General features: G+C 44.8%; 1 protein-coding gene across 1 annotated transcript in view; it reads right to left on the reverse strand.

The window, feature by feature from the left end:
- The window catches only part of gjd1b (gap junction protein delta 1b), a 25021-nt gene extending 5241 nt beyond the window's left edge, over positions 1 to 19780 (reverse strand). Inside the window, exon 1 of the mRNA XM_008292148.1 lies at positions 19710 to 19780. Coding sequence (XP_008290370.1) covers positions 19710 to 19780 — 71 coding nt within the window. The remainder of the gene's footprint in view (positions 1 to 19709) is intronic.

Consider the following 19780-nt stretch of genomic DNA (forward strand, 5'->3'; position numbering starts at 1 on the left):
ACGCGCATCGATGCAACAATCGAGACATTGAGGGGAAACTATTCAAACCTAAACTGAGCGTTAAGAGAAGACGTCAAATTGCTGTTGAAGATGAATTAGTTCCAGACAGGGATAAAAAGATTATAAAGTCACCAGAAAACGCAGTGTGGCTCAGACATCTTCTCCTTAAATTAAAAGAGAAACCTGCCAGTGGTGGGACGGAGCGCGAGCGATAGAGGAGGGTTAGTAAGGAAAACCAGCAATGGAGGAAAATCTCATCATAGAGAATGAATTATATAATAGCTTCCACACGCAAACCCAGTTCTGTAATCTGTGGCTCGGCCAAGGGAGGATTCTTGCATTAGGTTTTTTTTTTCCTTTTTTTTTTTTTTTTTTGTTAATGCCATCGAATAGCTTTAGATTATCGTACCCCACACAGCAGCCCCCACCTGTTTTTTTTTTTTTATTCTCCTCTCCACAGCATCATTCTTTCCTGTGATTTCCCAGAGCTCCTATTCTGGGAAATCCTCAGTCTCTGTGACCCCTCACCCCTTCAAAGTCCGTCTGATTCACTCCCTAATTGTCACATGGGAGCTGCTCCACCAAATTCTGCAGAACCTTGTACACACTACGTTGGTGCTTCTGCTGAATTAATTACTGAAATAGCTAAAAATAACATTGAGTTTTCATTAAAGTCGAGCAGAGATGCTAAAATTTGCCGGTTGCAGCTTCTCAGATCTATAAATAAACGGACTGCTTAACCAATAAAACATATTACAGACATATTTAGCACATATCTCAGCGTGCTCACACCCTCTGTTCCCACCAGACAGTGTTTGTTGTTCCCTTTGACTAATACATTTCCTGTGTTACCACACAGCACTGGTGATTATGCGAAAACACTACGCCAACTCCAAAACGCCTCCTCTCCTCCAGCAATTGTGAGTCCCTGACCCGCCATCTTTCTCTCTCCGTCTCATTATCTGACAGTGGAGATCTCACACTAAGAGGGCGTTTGTCATTTCCAAAGCTCTCATTATGGCCGTGCAGTTAATTGGGAAAGATTAAACATGTACTGTAAAAAAAAAAAAAAAAAAATCGTAGTTTCGGCATCTGACAGGAGAAATCCTGTTCCATCTGCCCCCTCCATATGCATGCATACATACAGGCAAGTGGAGGCACGAACGCTGTTGCTGCTGCCCTGCATTATTCAACTTCCACAGAAATTAACATGCAATTCACAGCACAAATCCCCTGATAGCGTTGAAGATCTGCTTTTATCTGTAATGCCAGGCTTTTTGTATAAAACCTTGAATGCTATTTCCATGGCAATGTGGGAAGATGAAGTTTTGAGAGTTTGCGATGAGCTCAAAGAGGCGAAAATAGGAAAAACGTACACGTTTTTCGTGCTACATTGGGTTTTTGTTTTTCTGAGAGTATCGTGTCCGCTAAAAATGTAGAGTGAGTTGGAGAATGGAGGTTAACGTGGGGGAAAAAAACCCTAAATTCAGGAATTGTGCACGAATAATAAAGAAGAGAAATTAAACCAGGGAAAGACAAAAATGTGGGGTGACAATGAGAAAGAGGCCGCAGGAAGTAATTAGCCGGTGGGATCGATAAGGAGCCACAGGGTTGAAGACTGGAAGATGTGGCCGTGCAGATAAAAGAGGGTGGAGGAAGAGCAGCCGTGGTTCCTTTACCCACAAACCCAGCAGCTTCCCTCTCTTCTCCCTCCCTTCAATCTCCCCTCCACTCAACTTCCCTCTGCTAGTTACCACGGCAACAGGCGAGGGGCAGAAAACGAAGGGAGATGAAGAGAGCGAAGTGTGCCGACGAGAAGCTAAGTCAACTAAAGAGCGACGTGTTTTTGCCGAGGACGGCAGCAGATTGGAGGTGCCTCACAGAGCTGGATGCTACTTTATAAAGAAGAAAAAAAGGCCTGAAGAAGAATTCACTGAAACAGCAAATTATGTTGAAGTCGATAATAACTCAGTCGACCTTCTTTTAGGGGAGAAAAAACCTCCACTCATTCTACTGTTGTTTAAAAGAAAGTGAAGAAGAAAGGATTTATGAAAAAAAAAAATCAGGTTTTTTCCAAAGAGGCCCAAAAGGCTTTTTAAAATATGGATACCGTCTAAAATATTTATTTATGCTTCTCACTAAAGAAGCTCAAATTTGTGTTTTTGACATGTTTTTGGGGGCAGAATAGACGCTGGTGATCAATAAGTAAAAGCAGCCGCTCTGAGCTCCGTCACTGAGCTGCCCTGGATGTGAACGAGCTCCTTGTCACGGCCGACCTGCTAATCCTGTCCACAGCCTCGCCTTTGCCTTCCATCAATACCTGTTCCATCACTGCTTAGCTCGGCTCTTCTGTGCTCCTCCACCCTCCTCCTCCTCCTGTTCCTGTATTAATTACATCTCTAACCTGCGTGCCTCTTTAGTTCACTACCTTGTTGTGTCTCTGAAATATTCACCAATCAGCCTCCCGCGCTGCAGCTCCCGTTTCACTACCTGAAATGCGTGCGCCCCTCACTTCGCTGGATAATCAGACAGAATTGCTTTTTCACTTTGAGTGAAGAGGTCTGGAACCAAGGCGAGCTTCTTGCTGTGGTTACACACCAAATTGAATTTCATCAAATGAGCAGTTCGCCTCCTCTCAGAGGTCAGCAGACCATGACAGCGCAGCACAATGGGATTGTGATGCCAGTGTGAGCATATTAAGGACCCTCTCCGGCAAAAATCAAGTTTTTTACCTTGTTAGCATGTCTGTATGGTGTGCTTTCATACGCTGGATGGTGAGTGAAATAAGCAGTAAACACAACATCTGAGCGTTTCCACCTTGAAATGTGACAGTCCCACAACCAATCCTGTCTACCTGCAGAGAGAAAAGCTTTCTGTGTAATCAGTTAAAACACGTGTGACTGAAAGACTTCTCACAGCATAAAGTAGTTTTACAGCGTCTGAACAGATTCCTGAGTGAGCTGGAGTGCTGGAGCGGCAGCGCGTTGGGAGGCGTGAGTAGACAAAACAATTGGAAGGAAGACACTTCATAGAGTAAAAGCATAACGTATGCAGGACGACTTCTGCATCACTTCACTTCTACTGTAATGAATCAAAGTGCCGACACCGGACATGTGAGAAAGTTAGAAGTGGTGTGTTTGTGCCCCAATCATAGAAACAGACCAATCTTCCAGCTGTGCTTCTTAAGTGAGGTGTGCATGGTCCTAAAACATAGACATGGATTATACAGTTTCTGTATTTATTTTAATCAAACTGCCAGAAATGACAGCTTTCACTTTACTGGTCAACTTTTATTTGCCATCGGAGGGCTGCTGAATAACTTCATTCCTTGCAGAGTCAATCATGGTCCAATTAGCCATAAATTAGAAACACAGCAATCACAAAATGAAAGTTCTTGTTTCACCACAACCCCGTACGCTGCAGGTGTAGCTGCTTAAATGATATGTTCAGTGGTAGGTTCATTAATCTAATTATGTAACTTTGACATTGAGATGAGCTTTTAGGGGTTAAAAAAGCTCACCAGCTCGATTTACTTTCAGACATATCCTAAACTGTCTTTCATGTGACACTTTTGACATATATTTTTTCAGAATTTTGATTTTTTTTCGCCCTTTTACCACAAAGAAAAACAACTTAAAGAAACACAAAAAAAGAGTTTGTTTCAGCTGTATGCTAAATGCTAGGTAGCATAATCATATCTTAATATTTGCTAACACATAGTTAATTAGCAAGCAAAACAATTAAAGGATTTTAGGGCAGAATAACATTACAATTTTAGTGGACAACGTTTTTATGTCTTTCCAGGAGGCCTTTTTCATAGCCGACATTTTGACTTGTCGTAGCAGGAAGAACTCAGTGAAATGTTCCAGTGACCAATGACACTGAGCTAAATAGAAATATCCTCCAACCAGCTAATAGAAACATAATGCAGCCATTTTTAATGTCATAAATCACACCTGTGTCTATACAGGAACCAGGTTCACTCAAGTCAGTCACGATTTTATCTGTTTACGTACGAAGACTTAATATTGTTCAGCAACACAAAACCTGCAGATGTTTTTTCACCAGCCTTAGCAGTGGTTTGGGAAAATCCCTCCTTTTTCTTTTTTCTTTTTACAACCTTTATCCTGCCTCTCCTCTCCTTATTTCTCTTCTCCACTCGTAATCTTTCTTCTGTCCCGTGAGTCTTAAGGGTGCCAGTTGGTAACCCAAATACAACCAACCAGCAGCGCCGACATCGCTAATCCTACTACATCAAATATGGACGGACACTTGTCATGCTCTCTCTCTCTCTCTCTCTCTCTCTCTCTGTCCCTCTCTCGGTCTGTGTGTTCCTTTGCCAAGGTTTATCAATAGCTCGTAGTTCACGGCGGGTGACCTGGCACCGAGCTGGATCCAGCCTCACACACACGGCAACACACACAAACACACACACACACACACATGCACCCAGAAGGGACGTTCCGGTGCCTCAGGCCAGCGACAGAAGGAGTGAGGGGGCTGCGGTCTCCCCTGCTGGCAGACCTTTATCCTGCACGGCAGCCACCTATCTCCACACACACACACACACACACACACACACACACGCTGAGTGCAGTACCACAAACACATGCATTGCGTGTGCACTGAAACAGAACGGAGCATGAATTCTCTCAGCTCACGCGGGATAAGGACACCTCTCCATGCACATGTGCACACATATTTTAATCAGACGCACACACTCTTCCAGCTGTTGCAGTTCACCACAAAGCCGATTGTGTCTGACATTACCGGGCGCATCATCCAGGGAGAAGATGAAGATGAATTTCTATCGTTCCGACCGGTAATAATGGTTTTACCGGCGTCTCGTCTGGGACCCTCTGGTCTCCGATCGGAGATCTCAGGTTCACTGAGTTCTGTTAAATCACTGACATTATGATTATGGGGTTTGTTTTTTTTAGGAACAGTATACATGCAAAGCACCTTATAATAAGTAATCCCAGGAGGAAATGTATGGACATGATGTAACTAAGTCTGTTTACTCCAGTTGCAGTTGTGATGTATTTACAATGTACTTGTGTTTGATTTATGTAATAGGAGTTTGTTTTTATGTCCCCTCTGAATATAGGTGCACATAGGTACATGCATGCAGCTGTATATTCATCTCCTTTACGCTACGCTGCATGTTTCAGTCGCAATAATAAGGTGGCTGGTGACAGCACTCTCTTTATTAAGATATACTGTAGACTACTCTGTATAATCCTGGGACCGTAAGCTCCTAAAATAAAAATCTAATATTAGTATATTCTAATACTGTTCATTTATCCATCCATCTCTCTCAGTCTCGCTCTCAAAAACACAGACAACGGTATTTAAGTGATGTTTCGATGAACGTGCTCAAGCTCACGGGCCTGCTGAGGCTGGCAATAATTCAAATTAAAAACAAATGTCCAGTGTATGTATTTATACGTGGCTATACCAATCAGTGTAATGAAATAGTACAAACCCATTAGAAAATATATTCCCATCAGCCTGATTTTTTCATTTTTTTTGTATTTGTTCCACCGCTAATAAGGAATAAACCGAGTGCATTCCATTTCCCTGCCAGTGCACATGCACATGAACGCTCTCCACGCGAGGGTCTCCATGACAAAAATAATGACGGCAGTTACCTTGGCAACAGATTAAGCGTTCGAGCGAGAGTTAAACAGAAAGAACGTGACATTTAAAAATAGGCTTTCTAAAATCTGCTCTGACCGATCGCCGTCTATGCATCAATGGCGAGAATGACCAAAAAAAAGTGACACGAGCGGTCGCCATGGCAACAGGCCCGCCAGTGGGGAGCTCTGGTGTTTTTTGGGGGGGGGTGTAGGCTGTGAGGTCGTGATGGAGGGGTGAGGCGGGGAGCAGGAGAAAGAGCAGCAGGAGAGAGGAAGAGAGCGAACGCGTGGGCGGGATGGAGGCAGGGTCAATGGAGGGAAATACAGAAAGAAAGAGAGAGAAATGATGGCCGTAATCCGGATTAAATCAGTGGGTTTTGGACAATCCCGAGCTCGGGCCGTCGCGTCCGTGCCAACTCCCCACCCACCTCGGCTTTCCCGTGCCAAGCCCCAACCCAAATCAGCCGCTCTGGCACATGCAGGGAGCCTCCATGACATACAAGCAGACAGCACATGGCCATGCAGGGAACATCCCAAACACGCTCAGTCTACCAATAAGACTCTTACACCTGTTTTCACCGAGCGTCTCCAACCTGCCGCCGTGGCTCCGGCGGAAAAATCACCAAGAATTGTGAATGATTGAAGAGGACACGGTTTACGTTCTGCATTAACACGCCTCACGTCCAGTATGGATTCCATCATCTGTGTCACTGGCTGCCATATTTACTTAATTTGAAATTGATGGCGAACATCACGTCTCATTTTCGTTCCGCTTTCTCTTCTTCTGTTGCACGGAACTGTCAAATGTATTGGGGGGAAATTTCATTAGCGTGTTTGGTGGATGAGTGCGTCCGCAGTGCTTCAGAGAGATTTAATGAGTTCTTACATATGACAGGTATAATGGGGAGGTTTCACATCAACCTGGAGCTGCAGGCCGTGTCCCAGCCCATGAATGTAAGAGAGCAGCAGCACCTACTCCTGAACCCTGTTTAAATCCACGTCATGCATCATTTAGCTCATATAGGAAGAACTGTCGAGACAATTTAAATGATCGTGTTCAGGTATGTTTTACACGACTGATTCTTTCGGCACACTTTTGTTCAGTTTGTCAGCTTACATCTACAACTTCTACTCTCGACTTTAAGATGTACTTTGAGCAGGAATCTGGTGTGATTTACATTCATTAATGATCAAACTAATGACTGTTTTCTGGAGTTATAATGCTGTTTGGTGCGTTTGATGAACACTGCATTCTGCATTTTCCTCATGCTTGTATTATTTTATTCATGTTGTCACCTATCATCTCATGTTTATGCCTGTGTTTTTATATTTAGTCTTGAATGTAAACCACATTACCTTTACTTGTACTGAACTGTGCTGTGTAAAGGAAACTGCCAGTCATTTATTATTTGCTTTTTAGTTGCTACGATGTGAACAGATGCAGTTTAAGTTCAAAAATAATTAGACTTTCTCGTACTTTCTTGGCTACGTACCTGTGGACTGTTTTCATAGAGGGAAAAAACCCCATAACGTTAGTCAAACTACAGTTCTTGCATCTCACTAAAAATGTGCGAATGAAGAAATAAACACCATGAGTTTCTTCAGTTAACAAGAAGTTTGCCTTGTAATGTGGTTAATGTGGTAAAAAAGCCTGAATTTTAACCTAAACCATGAACTGAACCAAGTAGTTTTGGCGTCCACACTCAATCAAACAGCGAGTAAAAGTAGACTTAATAAAATAAAACAAAAGTAATCTGACACAGGACATGAACTTCAGTTGAAAGTCCCGTGACTTAAACTGTCCGGGGCTTTAAAACTGGAAAAACAAAATCCTGTAGATTTGCTGGATATTGGTGGCACCAGCGCCAAAGGACCTGTGTGCATCTCTGAGACACAAGCAGCTCTGACAAAAATGCAGTATTTGATGCCCTGGGAATGAGAAGGAGGTTGGCCAGATCGATCTCCAACCTTCCCTTGAACACTGTGCCATTGCTGGAGAGTCACATGCTCCTATAGTATTATTTGTAGAGTGTTTCATAATCAAACTATAATGATGGTGTATCTTCATCTATAAACATGTTCAGTCTCCTGTACATCACTCACTGTTTTGGTCGATGCCCACTTTAGCCGACCTATGGAGTGAGAGCGTCGGGACGCTGACTGCAGTTCACTTGACGGCCACCAGTGTCACTGATCTTACAAAAAGGGTGGTTTTCATAATGCTTGTATGTCTCCTTGTGTTTTTCTTTTGCATCTTAGCTTAGCTGTGAGAATTTGAGTGACCGATGTGAGGAAGACGTGCCAGAGTGGAGAAATCCTTCCTTCAATAGTGTGAGTCTTAAACAACATCAGTTGACGCGCTGCACAGCTGTAGAACCTGTGAAACTGAACCAACACCCACGTGTTTGAGGTATTTATATGACATGCCACCTAATAACAGACTTTACCAAGTGCTTCCTTGCTCTAAAGTCATCCTGAAGCTTTCTGTGTCTTTATCTCCTCGAGGTGCATTTAGGTAACTGGAGGATCCTCCGTGATGGTGGAGGACGAAGGGTTTAGAGGAGAGAGGATGCGAGGAAGTATAAGTTAGCATAATGAGAACCTCCCCCCATGTAACCATCTGTTAAATAAACCCCCTTTAACAGGGATGGTGGTGGGCTGGAGCCTATCCCCGGTCACCAGGTCATCACCTCTAAAATGGTCCTTAAAGACAAAGAAAACTGAATATCTACAACTCCCTAATACCTGGGCATAGATCATGCGATACAACTGAAAGCTCCAGAGCTGCTACTCTGTGGATGTCGTCCAAACACTGCTGGAGATTTGTTTTATTGTAATATTTTGAGTCTTGATCACAAACTGACTGAAACACATTTTGGTTGTTTTCCCGTCGCTCTATGTCACTGGTATTTTAGCATCACCCCTTTGAACCCTGACTTTATGAGCAGTATTTACAGTCTGAAAGCTTGAAGTGAAAAGCGGTTTTGTGCGAAGCTCTTCTATCGCCACCATCTGATATGACGTGAACGCAGCCTCCCAAAATGTCACACAGATGCCTGTTGGGAGATACAGCTATCTGCAGTAAATAGCAGCCAGTCATTCTACAAGCTGTGAAGTCTAAATGCATCCGTCCTCACATCACAGCGCTCTGCACCAAGGAGGCTTTTTTTTTTTTATAATTGGGCATGAGAGCAGCATGAATGCAGCATATTGCCGAGAGTCAAGTGCGCTCCCCGCAGCTCGGCTTCACCGCTTAATTGAAGATTCTGCAAATGGGATCATGTGTGTGAAGTGTGTGTGGCGAGGTGTGAATACGTTGTCGCACCCTCCCCGGTTGCTCATATGATCAGCTGCAAACACGGACGACTGTGACAGTTTTGGCATCATGCGTGCGTATGTGAGAAAGTGTGTCTATGTGTACGTTTCTGCCCCTGAGAAACGAGTAAATATAGAAACCACGCTCCGAGTTCGCTTGCGCACATGTTTGTATATTTGGATGACCATCTGGTTATGAGTGTGCGTGCGTGCGTGCGTGCGTGCGAGGAAGCAGTGAAGCGTCGTGCGGCGTGTTAGTCCTGGTGGAGGTGGTTTGTGTTTCAGCAAGGTGTGTGTCTGGTGTGTCATTTTTAATTCATGCCGGGTCAATCACACTGTGCAGAAACTGACACTGCCTCTGAGGAAGAAGTCGTCACAAATGCACACACGCACTCGAGATGAATGCGCCGCAGTCTAAGTGACTCTTACACTCTCACCTTGTTCATTAGAGGCCTCTGCAAAGCGTTCAGATGGAGGCAGTGATGGGAGCTGGGGCGGGATAAATCAATGGCAGCATCCTTTTCATCTTCAAAGAGGAGATGCAGCGAGACAAAGCATGGAGACAGCATAGCAACGAACGGGAAGAGCATGCACGGGCATGTGTCGGGGAGCGGTCCTATTTGAACATCAGCAGACAAACATAGAGATCGATCAAACAGAACGAGAACATCGGCGCTACGCTGGCTGCGTAGAAATGCTGCTCGTCATGAGTAATAAAAGCAGATAGCAAATGTGAGACAACGATCTCGCAGCAACAAGCTCATACAAACAGGCCCAACTGAGGAAACTTCAAAAGCCGCAGCGTTGCTTTGTACCGAACAAAGATCAAAGTTGGCTATTTGTTTTAATTTCATCCCTCATATTTTATGCAACTTGGTTCATTTAGATTTCTTACATTTTTTATACCAGCGCGAGTTTTAACAACATTTCTTTAGCACTAGACCACAGCCTCAGTGTTTGCAGCCTTGTGGATACTCTGCCGTGGCCCTAGAGGAGTGTTTGTTCCACTGCTATCTAATATTTAAATATTTCAAGGATGTGCATAAACACAACTCAGCTAAGCAACACATCCCATTTATATGGAGGAGCAGTGAGAAGAAGCCGCTCTGAGTAAAGGGCACATGAGAGCCCACTTGGAATTTGCCAAACAAGCATTTAAAAGACTCAGAGCACAAGCAAAAAGGGACTCTCTGAATTCATGATAGAAAAAAAAATGAACTATTTGGCATTTTTCATCATCTGGCTGATACCATAACCACGGTGAAGCATGGGGGTGGCAGCATCGCGGGGCAGCTTCTTAGCCCCAGGGCAGAGTCAACAGCCCTGTGGGAAGGACAAATGTAATTAAATACAGAGATGTCGTAGAAGAAAACCTTCGCTAGAGTGCACATGACCGGCTGCCGGGGCAACGCTGCGACTTTTAGCTCAGCAAGGAAACAGTCGAGTCAATGCTGCAGTGTTTTTAGGACAAGTCTCTCACTGTCCTTGAGTGGCCCAGTCCATGCCCAGACTTAAACCCCACAGAACATCTGTGGACAGACCTTCCCATCCAATCAGACAAAGCTTGAAAGGATCAGCCCGGAAGAATAGGATAAACTACCCAAATCTGGGTTTGCCTAGCCTGTAGAGACACAAGGCTGTGACGGCTGCCAAAGGCGCTTCTACGGAGCATTTAATCAAGGGTCAGACATGTCTGTGGAGATCCTCAAACACTGTGGAAACATGGAAGGCACCTGAGCTTCTCTTTTTGGTTCTTGAAAACATTCGAGCGCCTGAGGAAGCCTCCTGGATGAGAGGCGAAACGTTCTCAAGCGTTTAAAAAGAGACGGTAAGCTGCCCTTTACTGAAGCACTTACAGTGAGAACACTTTGTTTTTTAATAGTTTTGCAAATTGCATAGAAACTTTATCTAATCCACGTTGGTTTTTGGGGGTCAGACTGAGGAGAAAAATATGAAATTGTATTAACTTAAAATAGCTATGAAGTGTGCAAAAAGGGAAGAAGTCTAAATACCTTCTGAAGCAGTTTGAAGAGCAGGTGGTGGCTGACACAGAAGCCAGTAAGTTGTTGTTTGTATCAGAACACTTGAGTTTCATTTTCACCCACAGTTTGATTTAGACACAAAACTACTTGGTTAGGTTTAGAAATGATAAGGGTTTGGCCTCCAATAAAACCCTTTAACAACATGAGTCTCTTCTGTATTCACTGGATTGTCCCGTCTTATCTAATATACAATCGGTGGGCTGAAAATGAGCGTTTTTTTCTTCCTGTTAATATTTTTCATTCTTGCCCCATTGCCTTAGACCAGGGGTGTCCAATCCTGGTCCTCGAGGGCCGCAACCCTGCATGTTTTAGATGCTTCCTTCTTCCAACACACCTGATTCAAATGATCAGATCGTTATCAGGCTTCTGCAGAGCTTGATGATGAGCTGATCATTTGAATCAGGTGTGTTGGAGGAGGGAAATATCTAAAACTTGCAGGACTGCGGCCCTCGAGGACCAGAGTTCGACACCCCTGCCTTAGACTAATTGTGGTTCATGTGGTTTTGTGGGGGAGAACTGTTAAAAGTGTGAATCTGGATGTGCTACCATGTGTTAGCCCAACTCGCCAAAACGAACGCGTTTCCTCCAACTAGAACCGGTTTTCATACTTTCATCCATCCAATTCCCTTTTTAATTTTTCAAAACCATATTAAAAAGTGACACGTCTGCCTGCTTTGAACGCAGCTCACGCTGATAAAGTATGAAAATCAACATGCAGAGAAGTAGAAAGTGTCTGAGATAAATAATTCATCGCATCACTGTTAGCATCATGTGGTAATGCAGATGAGCGCGGGGACGGCTTTTCATGTCTCAGTGTTCTGGTATCGATTTTCTGACGGCACACAGCGGATCCTGGCAGGTGAGTTTTCATGCTCGGATGTAAAATGTGATCAGAGGAGTGTGAATGCAGCAGCAGGGGACACCTTTTCAAACCGCCTTCTGATTTCAGCTGCATTTTGTGAAAAAAAGGGGGGAAAAATGGAAAAGCGAGCAAACAGTATGAGCAAGCCAGATTTAGCAAGATGACTTTCATTGCTCCGTTCTCAAGTGAAATGAAACTAATGGCTGCCTGGGAGGCTGTAAAATCTATCAGTCGAGAAAGCTGTGAACTAACGAGCACTTATGGTATGACTGGAGTACAATTAAAGCCTTCCAGTTATTTCAGCCATAATTTAAACTTTTTTCACAGCAGTCATCGTAGCGTATCTCAGTTAGCGATGCTGTAACCAGAGAGGACGGTTTATAAATGAGGATAAGACTAAGCGACTGTTTCGGGAGGCTATTTTTGCAGGGTGCCGCTCCTGTGTTTTTATGTGACGCAAAGTTAAACTTACCCCCCAGTATCATTCTAACACTGACCTGCTCCGTCCTCCAGCGAGGTGCTAACACTAAACCTGTAAGCCTTGCTGAGTCACCCTGCCAGAGACGGCTTGTCGCTGAGGCCCTACAAGGTGAGACGTGTCTGAACTCTGACCCCTCCGCCTGCTCTAATCTCTCTATCTTTATCCAGTGGACCCCCCACCATCTCTTCTCCGCGACCACCCATGTTGGAACTGATAAGTTTTTACATCCGACAGTGTTTCTCTCTGTGTCCATAGGGCTACTCCCCATTACTACACAGATGCTCTAAGTGATGCAAGGAAGACAGCTGTTTACCTTCCAGCATAACGTCTGATGAACACACACTCCTACCATAGGAGCTCAATCGATTAATCCAGCAGCATCTAAACCCTGCATCGACCCTGACCTGAGCATATGTGGACTGTGAGGATAAAGGCAGCAAGAAGCAGCTGAGACACAGAAGGAAAAACTAGACATGAGATGTAAGCAGAAAGAAATGAGAACACAAGCTGCATAATTATGTGCAGTTGCTCTCGCTTTCTCCCCGAGCTCTAACTGTGCTCCTCCAGCGGTCCCAGTGGAGGCTGGTTGTAGTACTCCAGTCATGAAAGGCTGCGAGCAGCGACACAGCAGCTCCTTCCTGCACCCGGGGCTCATTTCCAGGATCTGTGTATCTCTTGTAGCACAGCCACAGCAGATCAATCGTACTCAATGGTGACACGAACGCTAATGCACATCTTCAGTAATGAACTTATCTTCAACGTTACAGATGCTGTACATAATTTAGGCTTTATCTTCAGGTGGCTGCTGTACGTTGGATCTAAAAGGCAGCAGGAATGCCGTGCATGTACGTACCATCACTGATTCATAATCTCCCTGTGGAAAATGTGAGGTCACTTTAATAACCGGCTTCTTATGGCAGCACTGGGAAGACACTCGCATTGCAGCTGCCAGCATCTCAGGGGTCATTACGTATGGACGGAAGATGTGTGAAAGCAGTAACAGCGAGGGATGAAGGGAATAGATGCTGGAGGTCTCACATGGCTCTCTGTAAGAGCGTCTTTACAAGGATCTCGCAGGGGAACCTGCTGCATGCGAGGCGATACCGTGGCCTCTTTCGTTTTTTTCTGCAATATAGCACACATTTGCTAGATAAGCCTAATTCTGTACAAACAACATCATCCGTCACCTCCGAGGGGGTTGTGAGAGCTCCGCAGGGATTTGCTCAATAAAAGCACGATGATCTAAAGGTCACGTGACGACGGAGCTGTAACCTGTCACCAAACACAGGCGCGCTGAGTCGCGTGTAAACACAGCTCGCAAATAAATATTGGGTTTGGCTCATTGTCTGCGTTGCACTGAGCTGAAAGATCGCATATGGTGAACGCAGATACAGGCACAAACGTCGTCCCAGACAGATGAGCTGTCGGCTCCTGAGCGACAACATTCGATTCACTCAGGGAGCCACGCTGAGGAGTCACGCTGAGCAAGCGAACCCATGTCGCGAATGAGGTGAAGAGCTTCAGCAGAAACTCTTGATCACCGCCTGAAAAGTCGACATGTGCAGAGGCATGCTGAGATGCAAGCAAAGCTTTCACCGTCTTTTCTATTTTAGGGACTCTGCCAACAGCTCCAAATGAGCTGCGAGGAATACTTTACATGCACATCAAGCGCTACAAAGCAGTTTTAAGGCCTCAATATGCTTCAAACAAAGTGCTTTGTCAGATCATGTAACAGCCTCTAAAGCCTCTTTTGCAATTGGACAGAGTTGCTTCAGTCATTTTGACAGTTTGAACTTCCACTTGAGCAACGCCACGAATGCTTTAAGCCACCTTAAGCATGAACTGTGAAAGAAAAGTGAACTCCCACTTGTAAATGTAAACACAGTAGGACATTCTGAAGACTTCATGCCGGTCTGTGAGGCCATTCTGAGCAGGAATAAATACTTAAGCGTATAAAAAGGGGAGCTGGAGCAGAGAGGCTGTGAATTAAGCAGCTTGCTCCAGCTCACTTCATTCACTCTGAAAGTTGCTCACCTGGAGATTAAAAGCACCTGTCTGAGCTGAATTCTGCTGAAGGATGTGCAGAGAACCCTGTTTCTACTATAAATAGTTGTGTTGAACATAGAGCTCTGAATACACTGAGGCCAGTTTATCCCGTAGATAGAACTGTGTTGGCTCAGATATTAGCCGATGTTTGAAAGAGTGAAAGTCATCTTTTATTTGAAGACGAGACACTCAAATGGTAACTGTAAAACACCACATCGTAGATCTAAATTTGGAGAATCAGCTCTCTCCATAACGTGCTGTCAACTCTGAAGCCAACACAAATCAAATTACTTGCAGATATAAAATCTTTTGCAATAAAGGTAGGAGCTGGCTAAAAACAAACATGCATTTTTTCCCTCATGCAACACTACTCTTGTACTTTGTTATGAGTATTTGATTGTACTTCCATGTCTGCAGTGCATTGTTTGGTTATGAGAATGAAAGCTTCGCATTTTAACTGCACAACAGGGTGTGTAAAAGTCCAACCAGGGACAACGGCTGAAAATCAGCAACAGCTACAAATTCAGTTAATGTTAAACCACATTATCCTTCTCAAACAAAAATAAATTCAAGTTTGTGCATGTGAGTGGCGCACACTAGTGTCCCATCATGCCTCATGTGCAGCCCTATTATTGCAAAGTTAAAGAATTCATTCACGGGCACAAAGTAAATTTCTGCTGATTGAAAATAAGTCCAAAGCGTCTCTTTCTGTCTTTGCTGCAGAAATACACCAGAGACAAAATCAAGCTGCCAAAAATAAGCAGTGTCACAAGACATGGAGACAGCCGGAGAAACTCATCGTGATGGCTCTCCAGAGTCTGACAGGAGAGGATGTGATTGATAGATAAGCAACAAGAATGTGGCATGGATGAGCCAAGATTATTTTTTAGGCTTTTTTCACTTTGTTATAAGGACTCAGCCTACAACAAATCCTAAAAACAGGATTGAAAGACAAGGACTGCTGCATCCTTGAAGTGACGGTTTCATGCAGAAATGTCTCCGGCTGCACTGGTTTACGAGTGTGTTGCATCTTCAGAAAGTCTTTCCACCAGGAGCAGGTTTTGGACGCGGCTTGTCGTATGTTGGGAGTGGTGATGAGCCAGTTTATGTTTGCTTCTCGTAAATAGTGACAAACACTGCGAAGATTCACCATGAGTGTAATCTGACTGTGCTTCGGGGTGTTTAACCGCCGGAGAAAGCTGCTGTGAGAGTAAATATTTGTTCTTCTAATTACTTTCCAGGTTTATTTTAACAGGCAAAAAAGTCAATGAGGTACTTAGAGCTTTAATCACTCACTTAACATTCCCGTCAGTGAGACCCATGAGCCCATTTGTGTTGCAGATGGACAGGCCTGAACACTGTTTCATTAAGTGTCCTGGTGCTACTTCCTATTCCAGTATTGGAGATCAATATCAGAGCACTGGGAGGAGGGACTTGCATGTTTAGAGTCCAACTCTGACCAACGGCAACTCAGCGTGGGGCGGTCGCCTGTGGGGGGGAGGAGCCCGGAGACAGCATGACTGATGTGTTGACAGTAGCGAGGAGGAGGGCGCTTCATCATGGCTCACCCTCAGAGGCTGTGTACCAACAGGCCGAGCAGGGCCACAGTCCACGAGACGGTCCCGGGGAAGTCGATTCACACCTGGCCCACTGCTCGTAATGGCAGGAATAAATCACCGGTAGCAGGTGAACACACACAGACACACACACACAGAGGCAGACAGGACTGAAGCCCATCCAAGCGCATGTGATATGCCCACAAAGTACACCAGAGCTCACGTTTTACACACAGTCCGAGTGTCTCTGCACATGCACACACCCCGACTGTAGAAGGGAATCTCTAGAGCCGCCTGTAATCTTACACAAACGAGTGTTACATTCCAGCTAATGTGTGTGTGACTCATGTATGACGAATCGACTCAGGCGCGCAGGCTGTTGACATGGTGGGCTCATGAGAGCGCACGCTGGCATCGCCTCAGGGACTGCAACCTGTCCACCGCCTCCCCCGGCCGGACGGCACCTTCGCCGGCCAATGAGACGAGTGGAAACCACAGTGGACGAACTAATGGGTTTCAGGACTGAGGCAGTGTTAGCGTGCGGGTATAAAAATTCGTGTCAGCGATGGTGATGGCCCAGATTAGACGGTTTTGAGCTGCAGAAAAGCCAGATGCAGGGAAGGCACATTAACGTGGGAATGTACAGACTATCAGTGAGAAACTAAAGCTAAAAATGGTTGTCTGGCTAGTTTCATAGCCTCTGTGATGGCTCCAAATGATAAGGAGTGCATCAAATTACTGGTTACTTGGGAAATAAGGAATGTCATCATGTGTTTATCTGTTTTGGTAAAATGTTGTGAATGATTTCTATAGTCATGAAATTTCAAATCAACAGATTAATGCATATGTGGGGATGAGCTGAACATCTGAAAATAACTTGTTCACCATGAAAACCACAAACATGATTAGTTTGGTACAGCAAGTAAGAGAGACTCACACAAGGAAAGAAAAGCATGCACGCCTTAAAGTGTCAGCCAATTAAGTTTGCAGCAGAACTGAGACTGAAGTCCAAAAGAGTTCCTGTGGCTCCACATAGACAGCTGTGGGTGACGCCACACCTTGTGATGATGGCTGTACATTTTCTCCTTCATGCACATTACTGCCGTAGAGGGCTGTTATAGCCATAGCAGCAGCTCTACGTGTTATACTCCTTTGCCGATGCACACAGACAACTGTGGACACCAAAGATGCATCGTGGTTTTTTTTTCTTTTTATCCTACTTTTTGTTTGCTTGTTTTCCAGACATGCACAGTAGGTCAGCATCTACTATTCCAGCACATGTGTGGATAAAAAATTGGAGGTTACGTGAAGTTCTGTACAGGCACAAACACGTCCAGCAATCGTTGCTCTGATGACAAAATGTACGACACCCAAAGTCACTTGTGTGCTTGTGTACAAAACTTGCCTTGGAGCTGGTGGAGTTTCAAGTGCAAAAGCGAACACATTCACGCTAACCTGCTCACAAAGACGAAGCAGTGTTTACCGTGCACACTACTGTAGTCAACCTGGATAGCTTGCTAACCATAAAAGCTGATCGTCACCATTTGTGCTGGACTTTGCAAACACTGGACATGTTAGATGGAGTTAGACTGAATGTTTGCAGCAAAATGTGTTGTTGAGACATTTCACTCAAAACCACAAATGTCAACCTTATGGTTGCACGCAAGGAACATCAGGGGAGCAGCAAACATCTGCAGGAGTCATCTTCTGCAGAGCGTGAATGTCTGGACAAAAGTTGATGGATCCATGCAATAGTTGTGGAGATATTTCAATCTGGATTGAAGCAATGGACCAACAGACGAACATCCACCTCCAGGAAAAACGATGCTGCTAGTTTGGCTTAAACTACAACTAAACTTAACTAAGTCAGGTATTTGTGAATGTACCACTGTTGCATTCAGTGTGATCCAGCTGCTGCAATCCTGTCCTTCAGGCCTCTTTGGTACGGTGTCCATAAACCAACCGTACACATAAAAACTTCAGTCGTTAAAAATATACAATCTCAGTTTCCTCAGAAAGAAACGACGTCTGTTCTACAGCCTACAGACAACAGAAACATTTCTTTCATAATTCACTGGTTTGTTTTCGTAGGTGGCTCTACATAAAGAACAGACAACATATTGAGGCCAAACAAAGTGAAACCGTGCAGAGCTGCAGGAAAGCCTGTGTGCAAATTTTGCTCTTTTAGAAAAGTTCTGGCCCGTTCCTCCTGTCATCTGAACATTTCAACTGTCTGGACAAGAGATATAATCTGTGCAAAGATGATCTGAGGCTCTCTGCCTGCGGGTGTCCTGGTTGCCCTGCTTAGGTCATGACATGCAGCACCATCTCGTGACGAGACAGTCCTGTTGGCTTCCTACCAACGCCCTGCAGACCGAGGCCATGTGTCTGCTCGCCTGTCTGTGAATAAGTGCTCCTCGCTGCCTTCACCTTCACTCAGTCTTTTTACTCTCGCTGCTTCGTGTCTCCCACATCCCGCACTCTGATTGCTGAATCCGCTCATCTTCTCTCTACTTTGCAACCAAACTCTTTGCATCTTTCTTTCCCCCGACTGCCTCTGTGCATGTTGTACTTCTTTAGTGATTTTCTCCTTAACAACCCTCTCTTTCTGTCTCTTCTCTTTCTCGCTCTCGCTCAGACCCTGCAGCCAGTATGACGAGCCCGGCTGATGAGCCAAAGAGCGCTTCCAGTGTCTCATGAATGAGGGGAAGCAAATGCTGACCAATCATTCCAACCAAGGAAACAACTCTAACTAACCGTTCAGCCGCTCTCATGATCTCAGAATCACTTTAATTTCATAACTCGACACAACTCGATTCCCACTCAGGGCTTTGTCAGCTTTGTCTGCCAAAAATAAAGAATATTTCCACACATCATTTACTTCACAAACTGCCAGACATTTGTACACTCAATAATTCAAGAGCACCACTTGCCACAGTGAGCTGGAAGCTTGAGGGAATTGGTTTAAGCTGCAAAATCAGACAGCTTCTGGTGAACTCGTGCTGAACCTGTGGTTTCAAACATGTCCTAAGAAAACCCCCAAAGTCAGGAAAATGCCCTTTACTAGATGCAAAATCATGTTGAATACTGTTTACAGAGCTTCCGTGCCTCTGTGGCGAAAACACTCATGAATAATTGCTCATTCTGTGGCCAACGAGTATGAGTTATTCAAACTAAAATACAAGACATCGCTGCATGTAGGGGGATGCATAAATCATGACTCTCGTGACCCTGTGCTGGTGACTTATTTTTTTTTAGGCTGTGAAAATGACTTCATACTTGACGGAGAAAGATAAGAAGGAGAGGAGGGGGATGGAAACTGTGGTGAGGCTCAGATGAGGCGCGCTTGCGTGATGTGGTGGTTTCTGAAGCAGCGGGAGGAAAAGAGGGCACAGAGAGATGCAGCAGCAGCAAACTGTGAATGAATGCACTCTTCAGGTGACAAGTCCTCGCACTGCTGCAGACGCTCTGACGATCAGAGGCTTGTGTGGACTAACAGTGTCCCTCTGCCTCCCCCTCCCATCATGTCAGTGAGAGGGATTAAAGAAGCTAAAGCCCCCTCACCCTGCAATCAGCCACTTTGGACCAAGAGTCACTGACTGGAAGCAGAGAGGGATTCATATTCATTACATGCTAAATCCTCTGTGCGTTCACAGACAAACCCTGATGAAGACACGCAATAAAAACGAGGACCAACAGTTTAATCTTTAGTCTCGAATTTAGGTGAAATTGATGCATGCACAATCCCACCCAGCACCCACGGCTCACCTTCCGATCATAGTAGAGTGCTGCTGCACCGCGGCCTCCAGGAGGCGCTCTAGGATGGTCCATTCTCCCAT

Source organism: Stegastes partitus, unplaced genomic scaffold (assembly GCF_000690725.1).
Source record: "Stegastes partitus isolate 25-593 unplaced genomic scaffold, Stegastes_partitus-1.0.2 Scaffold788, whole genome shotgun sequence".
Classification (NCBI taxonomy): domain Eukaryota; kingdom Metazoa; phylum Chordata; class Actinopteri; family Pomacentridae; genus Stegastes; species Stegastes partitus.